Below are 12,765 nucleotides of genomic sequence, written 5' to 3' on the forward strand. Positions count from 1 at the left end.
ACTAGATATGGAGCATATTGTTAGCTCGTACCTTAGCTTTTGAGGATGAAAACCGTTTTCCTTGATGCATTTTCGATCAAACTTTTGTAAAGGAAAAAACACTTTTCTCCCTCATCTTTCTGTTTGATTGGATTTCGTGTATTGTGATATTGTATGATCCAATTTATTTATTTATTTTTATCTAAGTTGAGTTGTGAAAGGATCAAAATTTCACATTAGAAGGTACGAGTCAATGATAATTTGAGGTTCTAATAATATAATTAAACAAAATGATATGAGGGTTGAATTAGGATAGTGTGTAAACTGTAAATATAAAAGGGTATGTATTTTTTTTTTTTTTTTTTTTTTTTTGAAGGGGGAGATTAAAATTCATTAATAATAAGTCATACGGCACTTACATAAGAAATTGTAATCGAACAATACAAAGACAAAAGAACCAATTACAAGTTCGAAATAAAGGAAACTACAATTGCACGTGCAAAATGACTTTCTGAAATACCCTTGGCTCATTTAACGCTGTCCTATGCAGCCTCTTGCAAGGGGGTCTGGCAATATGTTGTAGTTTCTGACGTGAACCTTCATTGACTCAGAATCCCGTACTCCTCGACCAGAAATCAAACTTGGTGCCATGCACTTCACCATTGACAATACAATCTCTGATTCAAACACGGACCCCAGCTTGGAAGCATAACCCTTCAGCCCAAACCAACAGAAGATCAAACCAAAGCCCCATAGCTAAAAAACCCGGTTCAAAACATGCACCAGAAGATCGGCACACCGATCTGCACACCCAATAGCACACAAACGCACCACACAAGAAGAAAAAATAACAAACCCTAAAGAACAACACACACAACGACTAAAATAAGAAACAGACAGAAAATTAAAAACGAGAACTACAAACGAAACCCTAGCAAACGACCCCGCAGCCAATCCGAGAACCACCATCCAAGCACCGAGGTTCACCAACCCAACCCACAAACCACCGTACAGGAAAGCCCGACCCGCAGGAACCCGCCCGAGAAGCCCAAACCCCACACAACCCTGAACCGCGGCAACGACGGCTGGAAACACCAGACTGAGAACGGCCCTACGTGAGGGACTTAGAGGGAGATAACTCTCCCTCCCCGTTCTCCTGCAAAACGTCGTGACGACGACGGCCAAGGCGGTGGAGCAGAGACACGGCGGGGAAGCGGGGAATAAGAGCGGCGGCAAGCCGACAACAAGGCCGGTGAGGAATAGCGGCGGCCGGAGAGGGGAAGCGGCGCAAAAAGCTAGGTCGACCGGACAAAAAATCAAAGCGAAAAAAGAAAAAAAAAACACCTCAAGGAGGTAGATCGGAGGCTCGCCAACATAATGGCATGGGCGGTGAGCCGCACACCCGCCGGCGAGCCTCATGGCCGGAGCGATTTTGAGAAGACGGTTGGGTTTTTTGGGGGGGAGAGAGAGCGTTTGTTATGAGCTTTCTTTAGAAGATTTTTAAAAGGGTATGTATTTAATACGCTCGCCACATGTCTAATCAGGATTCTTAATTACGGCTCACATAATATTCCACACATAATTTCAAACCAAAAAAAAAAAAAAAATCCCATATCAATTTTTTACTCAATGCTCAGAAATTGAAATATCAGCCCTAACAAAGGCGGCATACCATACCAATTTCCTTCATCACCTTGTCGTCTTATTCATATATCTATATATATGTATAATCTTCAAATTTAGTTTTCAAATTAACTAAAAATAAAATTCTAGAAAATTACTGGAGCTAACAAAACAAACAAATTCCTTCATTTTGATTAACCAATGTAATCTTTGTTCAATTTTCTCTCTCATCTTTACCTTTTTCTCCTAGTATTTCACTGTTATAATTCCCTTTTTGTATTATAGTTTCTGGGTTTTAATTTATTTATTTTCAAATTATTTAGGAGGCATTCAGTGAATCGTCCACCAACACCAGATGCAGGGGATGAACAAGAAAAAGAACTTTCCCTTTCAGAAAAAATCAACATTAAGGTCTATTTCTTCAACCCCACTAATCTGTTTCTGGAAAAGATTATCTTACTTTTTTGCTGATTGTTTGTTGGCAGATCGTTAAATTTGTGGGGTTTTTATTTTAATCATTGTTTGAGCACCCCCAAAATTGTGAATTTTGATTTTGTTGAATATAATTTTTAATTTGGTTGATTATTGAAATGGGTTTTTGGTTGATTGACTTTACAGTTGATTGAGAGTGGAGAAAAGGAGAGATTGATGGATTTGTTGAGGGAAAGGCTCATTGAGTGTGGATGGAAGGATGAAATGAAATCGATCTGCAGGTTTGAAGACTTTGAACCCTCTATAGTATAGATGTTCATATCCTCTACTCCTGTTTTCGGGATTATTAGTCACGTTGATAGTGTAATTTGAACCCGCAACATGACAACTAAATTTTGGGCGGAGGGAATACTTTAATTCTGTCAATATTGTAGTTTTTTGTAAGGGAAAGAGGATATTATGTGTATTCATGTCAATATTGACATATTGTAGTATTTTTGTTAGGAAATTATGTGTTATTTCCAAAATTGAAGTTGAGAGACAAAAATTATAGCTATCTTGTTTTGATCAAGGTTGTTCTTTATAGTACAGTTTGACTATGAAGCTTTTGATTCAAATGTCTTGTAATCTTGCGATTTGCCATGCTTGAGTTTCTAAGATTTGCTTCTATTTTCAGGGCATTTATAAAGAAGAAAGGGAGGAATAATGTAACTGTTGATGATCTAGTACATTTAATAACTCCAAAAGGAAGAGGTATTGATGATTATATCACTCATATCTTGCTTCATGTGTTGCTTCTCTTGCTGTGTATGTGTTTTCTTATGTCAAAGCTAACTCTTGACATGTAATACTACTAAATAAACTCCATAGTCCTACTACTGTTGGAAGAATTTTAGTTGACAGCATGTTGTAGAATGGTTTGAATTGGTAAATGATTAGCATGGCTGTCTTGCGGGTTGTGAGGCATGTGGTGTTTTAGCTCTAATGTGTTAATGGGTTTTTAGCTACTGGTAGTATGTGGAGCCAGGGTTAGAGCCGTAGAGGATTTCTAGCTTGCAGTTATTCTCTACATAGATGAACATTACCCCAATGCCTCCAAAGAGACTTGCAAATTGAGTGGGGTAGATGAGGGACAGATATGTGCAGCAGCACTTTGTTAAGATAGAGGTTGTTATCAATCTAATTACAAATGAGATGTTTTCAAATCAGAACAAGTAAGAAGCTTTTGGCAATTTAATGAATTGCATCATCTTCACACTAATCTCTCGTCTCTTTTTATTTGGAAGGGTTTGGGGTGGTGGGGAGTTGTTGGGAAAATTGGTGTTGATAAGTGATCTACAGAGTAACTATAAAGGGAACAAGAAAACAAGGTGATTCCCTTTTTCAAGCCCTGCTACTTAGAAATCTTTATTGTACAAAATGGGGAGTAGATCAGACAATGAAGGAGTGCCTCCAACTCCAAGGCTGTCAGGGGAACAACGATTTATTTATATGTTTTTTGAAAGGGAGAATCAAAATGAGCTGTGCTATGAAGTTTATGGAACAGAAGTATAACTTAAGTAACAGTTCTGTTTTGTCACTAACCTAAACTAGAATCAGCGAAAATGATATTTAGCTGTGTATATTATGTAATACTAGGATGTTCACCACCTTAACTTTGTTTTTGGTCTTAATAAATGACAAGTCATGTGCATCATATTGATGAATGATTAGCAATTAGAGCCTAAATACTTGAACTGTTCTTTGGTCTTTGTGTTGCAGAACCTGTAATCATGCTGTGTAGTGATTTAATATTTCTGACAATCTGACATTTTGTATTTTTACATCTGAGAAAGTGATTGGAAATTTTAAACAGACGGATTCTCCACCTGTAGCGATTTTATTTGCTGTAGTTCAACACCTGCATTTTGTTTGTAATCATTACTCATAGTTGCTAACATTTTTACTTAATGTGTTGTGATCTTGTCATGCAGCATCTATTCCTGATCCCGTGAAAGCTGAGTTGTTGCAGCGAATTTGGGCTTTTCTAAATGCAGCTTCACTTTGATGCGAGGGATTGTTACCATCAGGATAAAGAAGAGGTTCAGAATATGTTGCTTGACCAAGTCTTAGTGTAGCAAAAGCTACAGAGTTTGGTGGGAGAGTCACTCCTGTGTTTTATAATGCTTCAACCTAGGTTAGTAATGCATTGCTACCTGTCTGACTGTACTTACCTCATGTGGGCAAGGACATGCGCGGAATTTGTATCAGGGGTTAGATTTTGCAAGGGACAATCTATATGCTTGTAATTGTAGAACTTATATAGTTATATCTTGTGAATTAAAGAATTTGTGCTCCTTTTGCTCTCTGCCTACCAAGTTTTGCAAGGGATAATCTACATGCTTGGTGTATTGAAAAAGGGCGTTCGTAAGTCTTACCAACTGCAATGAACGTCCATTGTCTCTGTAATATTTGAGAACCATACTTGATGCTTGTGTTGACATAAAAAAACATGGCAATTGAAAATCATTTGAAAAGAGAAATAAGCGGATTTGTTTGGGTTGGCAAAAAATGAACCTTTTAACTTAACACTAATTAGAGGAAATTAGTTAGGTTTTTCTATGTAGGGAGATGAAATTTTTAACTTACCACTAATTAGAGGAAATCAGTTGCTCTATCACTCTATGTAGGGAAACTATCTGTAAATTTTATTTTATTTTATTTTTTTTTTGGAAACAAGTAAAATTCAAAATTTTTAATGTTCAATCAAACAATATTTTGCATTATTTGGGAGTGGAAATTAGGGAGAAACCACTAATTCACAATTTTGCATTATTAGGGAAGTGAAATTAGGGAGAAACCACTAATTCACATGGGTATTAATCATTTTAAGGGAGGCTATTTCCTCGTCAACATTCTAGGATATAGCTTGATGATGTTTGGATGGCACTTAGCATTACTTTGAAGTATTTCTTGAGAATTATGAACTGCCAAGGGATGAATAACTGAGCCATTTTTCATGAGGAATTTCCACTCACCCATTACGTTTATTTTATGGCAATCAAACAATTTGTCATGTATGCATTTCTTAAGAACCCGCACTTCTAATTTGTCATGACATTTACCTAATTAGCAAACATGCCATGATCCTTCAATTGGATTAGAAAGTTACCAATCCAAATATTGCAAAGTCCAAAAGTTTTGTCAACCAAGAAATCACAAAATTACTTATTTTAGAGAGAGCTAATTTTAGAAGTCTCAAATTTTGTTTGCTACAAAAAGATCCTACTTTTACCTAAATGAGAACTAGACAATAGCTAATTTTAGAAGTCTCAAAAGTTTGCTTATTTTACAAAGATTTATTTTGCAAGTGAAAGCTAGACAATTACTAGTTTATTTTGTTCTTATTATTGAGAATATAACATGATATTACATACATAATCTTCAAATCAACCCGAACAAACATAGTACTTCCCAATTTGCTTGGATATGTTGATCCGAAGGAAGAAATGGAAAAAGACATCAGCCAGTCAGTCACCCATTGCAATATTCCATTTAACACACTGAATAGTAGATTAAGTATTTATAGTCACAAAATACAGATACATGGATTTTCTCGTCTCATTTTTCATTTTCATTGAAATTCAGCCATCAAATCATACAAGCTAGAATCACTCCTCTGCAATAACATACAATATATGATCACGAACTCTTAAAATACATTTATTTTACTCAAACACCTTCCCTACATTTTGATAAATAAACCCAAGCCAGAACACATCTTCCAAGCTTGCGCTTTGCGGAAAATTTGGCTCACCATATTACAGATACAACGTGAAATCTACAATATGCTGGCGCAATCTACAGACAACAGTTTATGCAGAAAGCAGATTACATTCCGGCTTGTTCACAAAGGTCGAGCAGCTCCAGGGTCTGCAAGACAATGACAAATAGATATAAGGGTCAAAAAAACGGGTCGTCTAAACAACCAACCACCAACGATTTTACATGCTGTTTATTTCAGTGTTCAGACAACCACCACCTGGGCCACAAACATAACTTCTAAACAACTTAACAATACAGCACCCATTTCACTTGATACTGTAAAACTACCTTATTGAATTAATACTGACACATGCCTTTTACTTAGAGGGATTAAGAGATCAGGAACTTTCTGACAAGGTTGATGTGCTAAGGTGTCAAGCCTTTAAAATACTTTGATTTATCACCTATCCGTAGATTTTGTACGAAAAAAGGTGATAAAGTGAATTTATTTTGACTTGCAGAATGGCAAGAATAAGTAACCACACAGAGGATAAGAAATTAAGAGCCAATAATTTTAGGATAATGTCTCAATGAAATGAGTAATGAGTAATGTTACCTCTGACACTGAAAGTTCGAGGCGGAACTTGGGACCATCATAGTGGTGCAGGACAGGCCTAAAGGAATCTTCCTCCAGGGCTGTGCAAAGCTTTCTAATACGAATCCTCACCTGAAATTTGGAGGGAACAGGTAACCATAATGCAAATGTTAGGAAACATTATGCACTTCAAAAAAAAAAAAATCGAAAGAGAAATCTAAGCATTATGATCTTCATTTTACCTGCGCAGGAAACCTTGATTCACCTTTGCATTTCTTATCCTCCCATGCAGTTGGATCTATATTTGAGCCCCCGAAAGTAGATGCCTGTAAATTCATTGCACAATTAAGGAACTATGGTTTTTGCACAAATTACCATATCAAACTCATAGGTAGTCTGTTAATAATTTTAATCAACTGTTATCAGGGGGAAAAGAACTCGAATTTTAAAATCTAGTGGCTCATATAGGTCAAGGACAATAAAGGAAGTAGAGTAAGGTTTAATATAAACCTCAAATATGCCATGAAGCTGGTGAGTTGTATAGTTGTACAGAAATAGAGGTAAACCAGGTGTTATTGCGCGAACAGAGTCCCTGTATCTTGGGGGTAAACCTGAATGAAGGAACTACAATCAGCAATCATTCATCACTGTAAATTGAAATCAACTGGTCATGATGAAATTTGAATGCAGGTAGACATACTATTTCCAGCCATATCTACTTCTAGTTGACTGAAATTCCAGGATTAAATTGAAATCCTAAATTCACAAGCATGAGTTAAAAAGAAATCATACCAAATAGCTGTCGCTTGAGATTCTCTTGCATGGTATCATTGTTACACACAAAGATGTATCCACCAAGCACCTCGTTCCTAGGAAGTGTCTCTGCAGCAGGCAAGGTCTTGAACCTTTTATCGTTTGCACTTTCATTGTTGTTGTTGTTATTGTTGTTGTTGCTGGGCTCCTTGTTGCTGTTATTGTTGATGATAGACTTGTTAATGGGCATGTTTTCAACAATGTTAGTGTTGCTCTTCTGATAAACAGCATTCATATTGTAAACATTGTTCCTAAAGGAGCTTTTGCTCAAATTTTCAGGCCCCTTAGAGTCTAGGCTCAACATGTTAAAGTTGAGACTTTCAAATTTGTTATCTTCTTGGAACCCAAATCCCCTTGGCCTCACATCCGCCGCTCCCTTGGAAAAATCAATATTATTCATGCGCTCCCCCTTGGATCTTGTCTTCTCAGCTAACTTTGAAGCTGCCATCAGCCATTTGTGATCTTCTGACACTCTTGATTGTCCACGAAGCTCATCACCTAGTTGCCAAAAGCTGTTCAAACCGTCCATCCTGCAATCCTGTTAACACATTATACAGCTTAGTGTTATGACTTTTGATATGTAACTTCTCAGCAAATGAGATGGTGATAAAGAGATCTATCAAGTGAAAATCTATCACATAGAAACCTAAAAAAAGAAAACCCTAAATTTCGGAAGCTTAACAACTTACAGCGAATCCAAAAGCCAACAAAGAATATAGGAGAAGACTGAGGAAGTGAAATTTGTGTACAGTTAAAGCTGTAAATATGTGATGAGAAGGTTATAACACTTTTCCAATAACGTGGTTCAAGTGTTCAAATAGCACGTGATTACCTACTAAAAGAACAAGCATTGCAACAAAGATTGATAGCAAATGCTCGAGTAATTCTACTATTATGTTTACTCTCTATGTCAAAATACACGACTAACCAAATCAATGTTGATTAATTACAATCTTCAAGTCAAACATTTATGATCAGAAAGAACATACAAATCAACCCGATTTTAAGTTAATAGATCATACTAAAAACCTATAAAATGCTGTTATCTTTCTTAATCTAATTTACAGACTCGAAATCTTCCTTGCGGAGCACTATGTTGTAAAATAAGCAGGAAAAAATCCTACCAGCATAACTTTTGTATCTACTAATGCTATGACAAAAGCTTAGCTAGACCTACTTCATACTTTAATCGTTGCTATTATTTTAAAGATTTGAACCCAAACAACAATACATAAAGAAAAAAGTACTACAACAATCAATATTTTCAACAATATCTCCTACTTGTATAGTTGTATATATTATCTCCTAAATATTGATTATACTCCCTTTCTCCATCCGAAAGTAATAATTCAAGCGGATAGTGTAATTCGAACTAGCAACGTGACAATTAAATCCGAACGAGACGAATACTGAATGTATAATTAATTAATTACTCTTCAATTTTCACAATCACGCAACAAAAACACCCCAACCCAGCATTACCCATTTACAATACAGTAGAACCCAGAAATTATTTCATACATATTTCAAACTAACAAAAAAATCTCATTGACCAAATAATTCAAACACACCGACAATCAAATAATATCAACATCAAACCAAAAATTAAACAAACCCCAGAACAAATTAAACAATCATAACCTAAGAAAACATAAATTAAACCCTAATATAGTAATTAACAGAAGTTTAATCATAACTGAACATAAGCTAAAATAAGCATCAAACAGAAGAAGTAAAAATTCAAAAAAAAAAAAAAGAGTGAAAATGAAGGAATGATTAAATAGATCGGGAGAAAATAGAACATACCCAGAAAATCAAAAGAGCCCTAGATAATTGGGATCCCCAAAATTGAGAGGGAAAGGGGAGAAAAGGATGAATAGGAAGAGGAGAGAGAAGAGAAAGAGAGTACCTGTGAAGCTTTATCCCTCTTTCTCCGCAGCTGAAATCGGAAGACGTGACAGAGTGTTACTAATCGAATTTTTATTACCCAAACCCCACTACTTTTACTTTTTTTTTTCACTTTTAAAAAAAATAAATACTACCTCCGTTACATATTAGTTGCAACTTGGGGATTATTTGTGAGATATAAAATATTCCAAAGTTGCAACTAATATGTAACGGAGGTAGTAAATAATTTATTAAAATTTGGATTAATTGGTCAATTTTTTTGGGCAATATTCAAAATACGGGATTGGGTCGAATCTTATCCACATTATTGTCCTTTGAATCTCTCATCATCTAGAATGATAATATGGAGTATATTCGTACGAGTAATAATCTGAGTCGAATCTTTTCCACATTAGTGTCTCTTTACCTCTCTTTACATTTAGAATGATATATGATAATTTGATCAAGTGTTGTGTAATGTAATAGATGTACAACTTAGATCTAATCATGGAATAGATTATATTCATATGTATGTGTTTGGTAATTGGTTTTTAGATTTTTTGATATGTGATTAAACTATAGTCTTATGATCTACACCTCTTTTGTTACACTCTGTAAGAACCTCTTACATATCCTCCCGACTCAGGTTAGCGGGCTAGACAACTTGGAAGAGTGGGGGAAGATAAGGGAATCTCACTTCTCCAAATTGTCACTAGTGGAGATTGAACCCCCAATTTCAAGGTTGAAAGGTACTCTCCTTTCCACTAGACCAAGGTTGGCTTGATAGTTGATACACACTAACGAGATACATATAGCAATATCTCACATATCCACAGTCTTCCTATTACAATGGTCAATGGAGATAATTCATGGTCAACATGGATATAAGGTTAAAAAGGGATGAACAATACCTTTCACCTCCAAGTAGATTCACTGCTTAAATGGTGAAAGTAATTGCAATGTTTAGAATACACGTGAAAATCGATAAGTTAAGTGCATGATAGGTGGTGGAAATTAATTCAAAGCAACAAAAAATGTTTCTCCAAAAAAAAGCATACATGTAAGCTTATTGTTGGATACTTGGATTGCTCTCACGCCCATATCGTGAAACACTCCATGACAAGTTAAGACAATTGAAATCAAAGGGTACAAATTACATTAAATGCTTGTTTCATATTAATGAACTAACAAGAAAACAAAATAGAGGTGGTCATTTAGATCTTTGGTGGTGATAAATTTTGGTCTCAACTACTATGGTTACGACTAATTTTAATAAACGTTTGTCAGATAAATTTTATTTTACCATATTATGTACCAGAAAAATATAAATTGACAAACTAGTACTCGTATGTAATATGTATGAATTTTTTTTTACAACGTATTCTTCATAATTAAATTAAAGCTTAAAGGTTCTTATGTATTTGCATTCATAGCTAGCAACATTAAGTGTTGTTAGAAAGTACCCCGTATAAGTAAGTCTTGAATTAAGGTGTCGATGTTAATAATGTAAGGGGAAATTAATCTGAAACAAATTAAAGAGTTTTAATTTGATGGTTACAAGTCAATTAATTAGAGAGTTTAGAGATTTAGGTAAAAAAAATAATTAGTATGACGAACAATACAAGTGTTCGGTTAGATGATCTCACATAAAAAATAGATCACGACCTATCACGAATAAATTCTTTTGGTAAATGTTGTACAGAGTACAAATTCATTATCTTCATAGGGAAAAATTTATTCTATTAGCATTTTTTTTAAAAAAAACAACTTAGGGCATGTTCTTTTCAGCTTAATTTCAGTTCAGTTTTTAATTTTCTTCTCTCATAAACAATTCAATTAAATAATCATAAAAGGCCCTTAGCCGAAATTTTTGGTGTCTAGCTATAATACAATTTTATTAATATCCATTTAAAAAATGGGCTTATATTAACTTACTAAGATGGCATCAATCTTGGAGATCTAGTGTATAAACTACTATACTCACATTGTCACACATCATGTAAATTGAATATGTTTGAAGAACTTACTAAGGGCCTGTTGTGATTCACTGAACTGAATTAATTGGAACTGAAATGAACTAAAGTGAAGTGAATTGTTTATGAGAGAAGAAAATTAGAAATTGAACTAAACTGATTGGAGTTGAGTGAACTGAAAGTAAGCTGAAAATAACAGACCCTAAAATTGCATCAATCTTGCTGATATAGTGTAATCTACTTTTTAATATTTTCATAAACATTGCTATATATGAAGAAACGAGTACTAAAAGTACATAAATTTGCATGATTCAGACGAATCTATCGTGGATGTTGTAAATAAATGAGAAATCTAGAGCAAGTAGTATAAAAAGTAACAAGTAAAATCGAAAAGATGATCCTACAAAATAGGAAGAGTAGGGTGTGTCGTGAAGCAATTTCACTGGCTTAAAAACGAAATTCCGACGCAGCCGGGGTGCTCAATTGCATGTATTCGTCGGCACGATCCCTAACTTTACACACCACTTCTACTTAAAGGCACTTTTGGGTGGAAGGTTAGAGTCAAGTAACTTATGTCCAATATTGAGTATATATGTGCGTTAGCTTGTGTTCGATATGTATTTCTTGTTTATATAATCAGAAAATTGACCTCCAATTTATAATGAGGATTGAAGAAGATGGAAGACCAAGGAGGAATCTTTTTAATCAATAGGAAAATAATATCAGAATAATCATGGTGATTAAAACACTATAATCAACCTCTTAAATGGGGGGTTACAAGAAATTAATCAAGAAAAGGAATCCAAGGGGACTGTTGGAGTCCAACCGACAAATTCGCGCCGGATCGGGCGGAGCTCACCTGATCGGACGAGCACCCAGCTATAACTTAGGTTGCTCTTGCGCCCGGTCGGGTAGACACTCCCTTTTTGCAGGCATCTTCTCGCGCCCGGTTGAGCAGCAGAACTCCGGACTTTACGACTCTTCTCGCGCCCGATCGGGCGAGTTGGGCAATGTCACTCATATCTAACCTTTGAATTCCCTTTCTTTATTTCCAACAGTGAACAACAAAACAAATTCATTATGTAAAAAGTAATATATTTTGTGTTCAAAGGTATATATATGGTGTAATCCATGGAAGAAATGAACAAGTTCTATTAGTCCACCCATCTTTGATCTTTCAATCTTAGTGCTTGAACAAATGGATATATCCGCACACTTATCTTGTTTTCGAGAGCTTGCTCATTTCTTTCTTATAGGGTGCATTTTTTATTTTTTATTTTTTAATTTTATTATTTTAATCAGATGGTTGAATGAGAAACCAAGGTTCTCTTGGTCGTCCGCTCTCAAGGCTCAACCTACAAAAGTCTAGCTACAACATGCAGAGGTATCATCAATATTACCCCTTGACCCCTAATGATAACAATACCTTGCACCTTTTATTAGGAGGTGAAGGTGTTACCATCAATTCGTACACTATCATTTTTAGTAGAATCATACATTGAACTTTATAAATCAGTTGTGATTCTTTTGCCTTATCTTTGTGCCTCTTCAATCTATGAAAATATGAATTATCTATTTTCTTTTAAAAGTTATAGTAAAAGTCATAGTTATACTTACATTCTTACAACGACACAAAAGTCAAATATTCACATCCACAGGAAACATGAATTTCACACCAAAATTCTTACAAAAAAAAAGTGTAATCGAAATGACACAACA

General features: G+C 35.1%; 2 protein-coding genes across 3 annotated transcripts; one reads left to right on the forward strand and one right to left on the reverse strand.

The window, feature by feature from the left end:
* Positions 1-1,650: 1,650 nt before the first annotated feature.
* On the forward strand, positions 1,651-4,370 carry LOC145625165 (transcription and mRNA export factor ENY2-like). Its single transcript, XM_081678243.1, has 5 exons — positions 1,651-1,805; positions 1,926-2,013; positions 2,221-2,315; positions 2,711-2,787; positions 4,008-4,370. Coding segments are annotated over exons 1-5 (336 nt in total). The 5' UTR covers positions 1,651-1,803; the 3' UTR covers positions 4,082-4,370.
* Positions 4,371-5,562: 1,192 nt separating this feature from the next.
* On the reverse strand, positions 5,563-9,187 carry LOC145561504 (B2 protein-like). Of its 2 annotated transcripts, none has more exons than XM_081621853.1 (6): positions 9,096-9,187; positions 7,166-7,724; positions 6,884-6,984; positions 6,616-6,699; positions 6,395-6,505; positions 5,563-5,946 (listed from the first exon to the last, which is right to left on the reverse strand). In XM_081621853.1, exons 2-6 carry the CDS (start codon positions 7,713-7,715, stop codon positions 5,905-5,907), a joined length of 888 nt encoding a protein of 295 aa, XP_081477979.1. In that variant the 5' UTR covers positions 7,716-7,724; positions 9,096-9,187; the 3' UTR covers positions 5,563-5,904. The 2 variants fall into 2 exon arrangements, with proteins under 2 accessions (XP_081477979.1, XP_081477978.1); XM_081621852.1 differs by having other exon boundaries at positions 8,993-9,130.
* Between the last annotated feature and the right edge of the window lie 3,578 nt (positions 9,188-12,765).

Source organism: Chenopodium album, chromosome 1 (assembly GCF_948465745.1).
Source record: "Chenopodium album chromosome 1, dcCheAlbu1.1, whole genome shotgun sequence".
NCBI classification, from domain to species: domain Eukaryota; kingdom Viridiplantae; phylum Streptophyta; class Magnoliopsida; order Caryophyllales; family Amaranthaceae; genus Chenopodium; species Chenopodium album.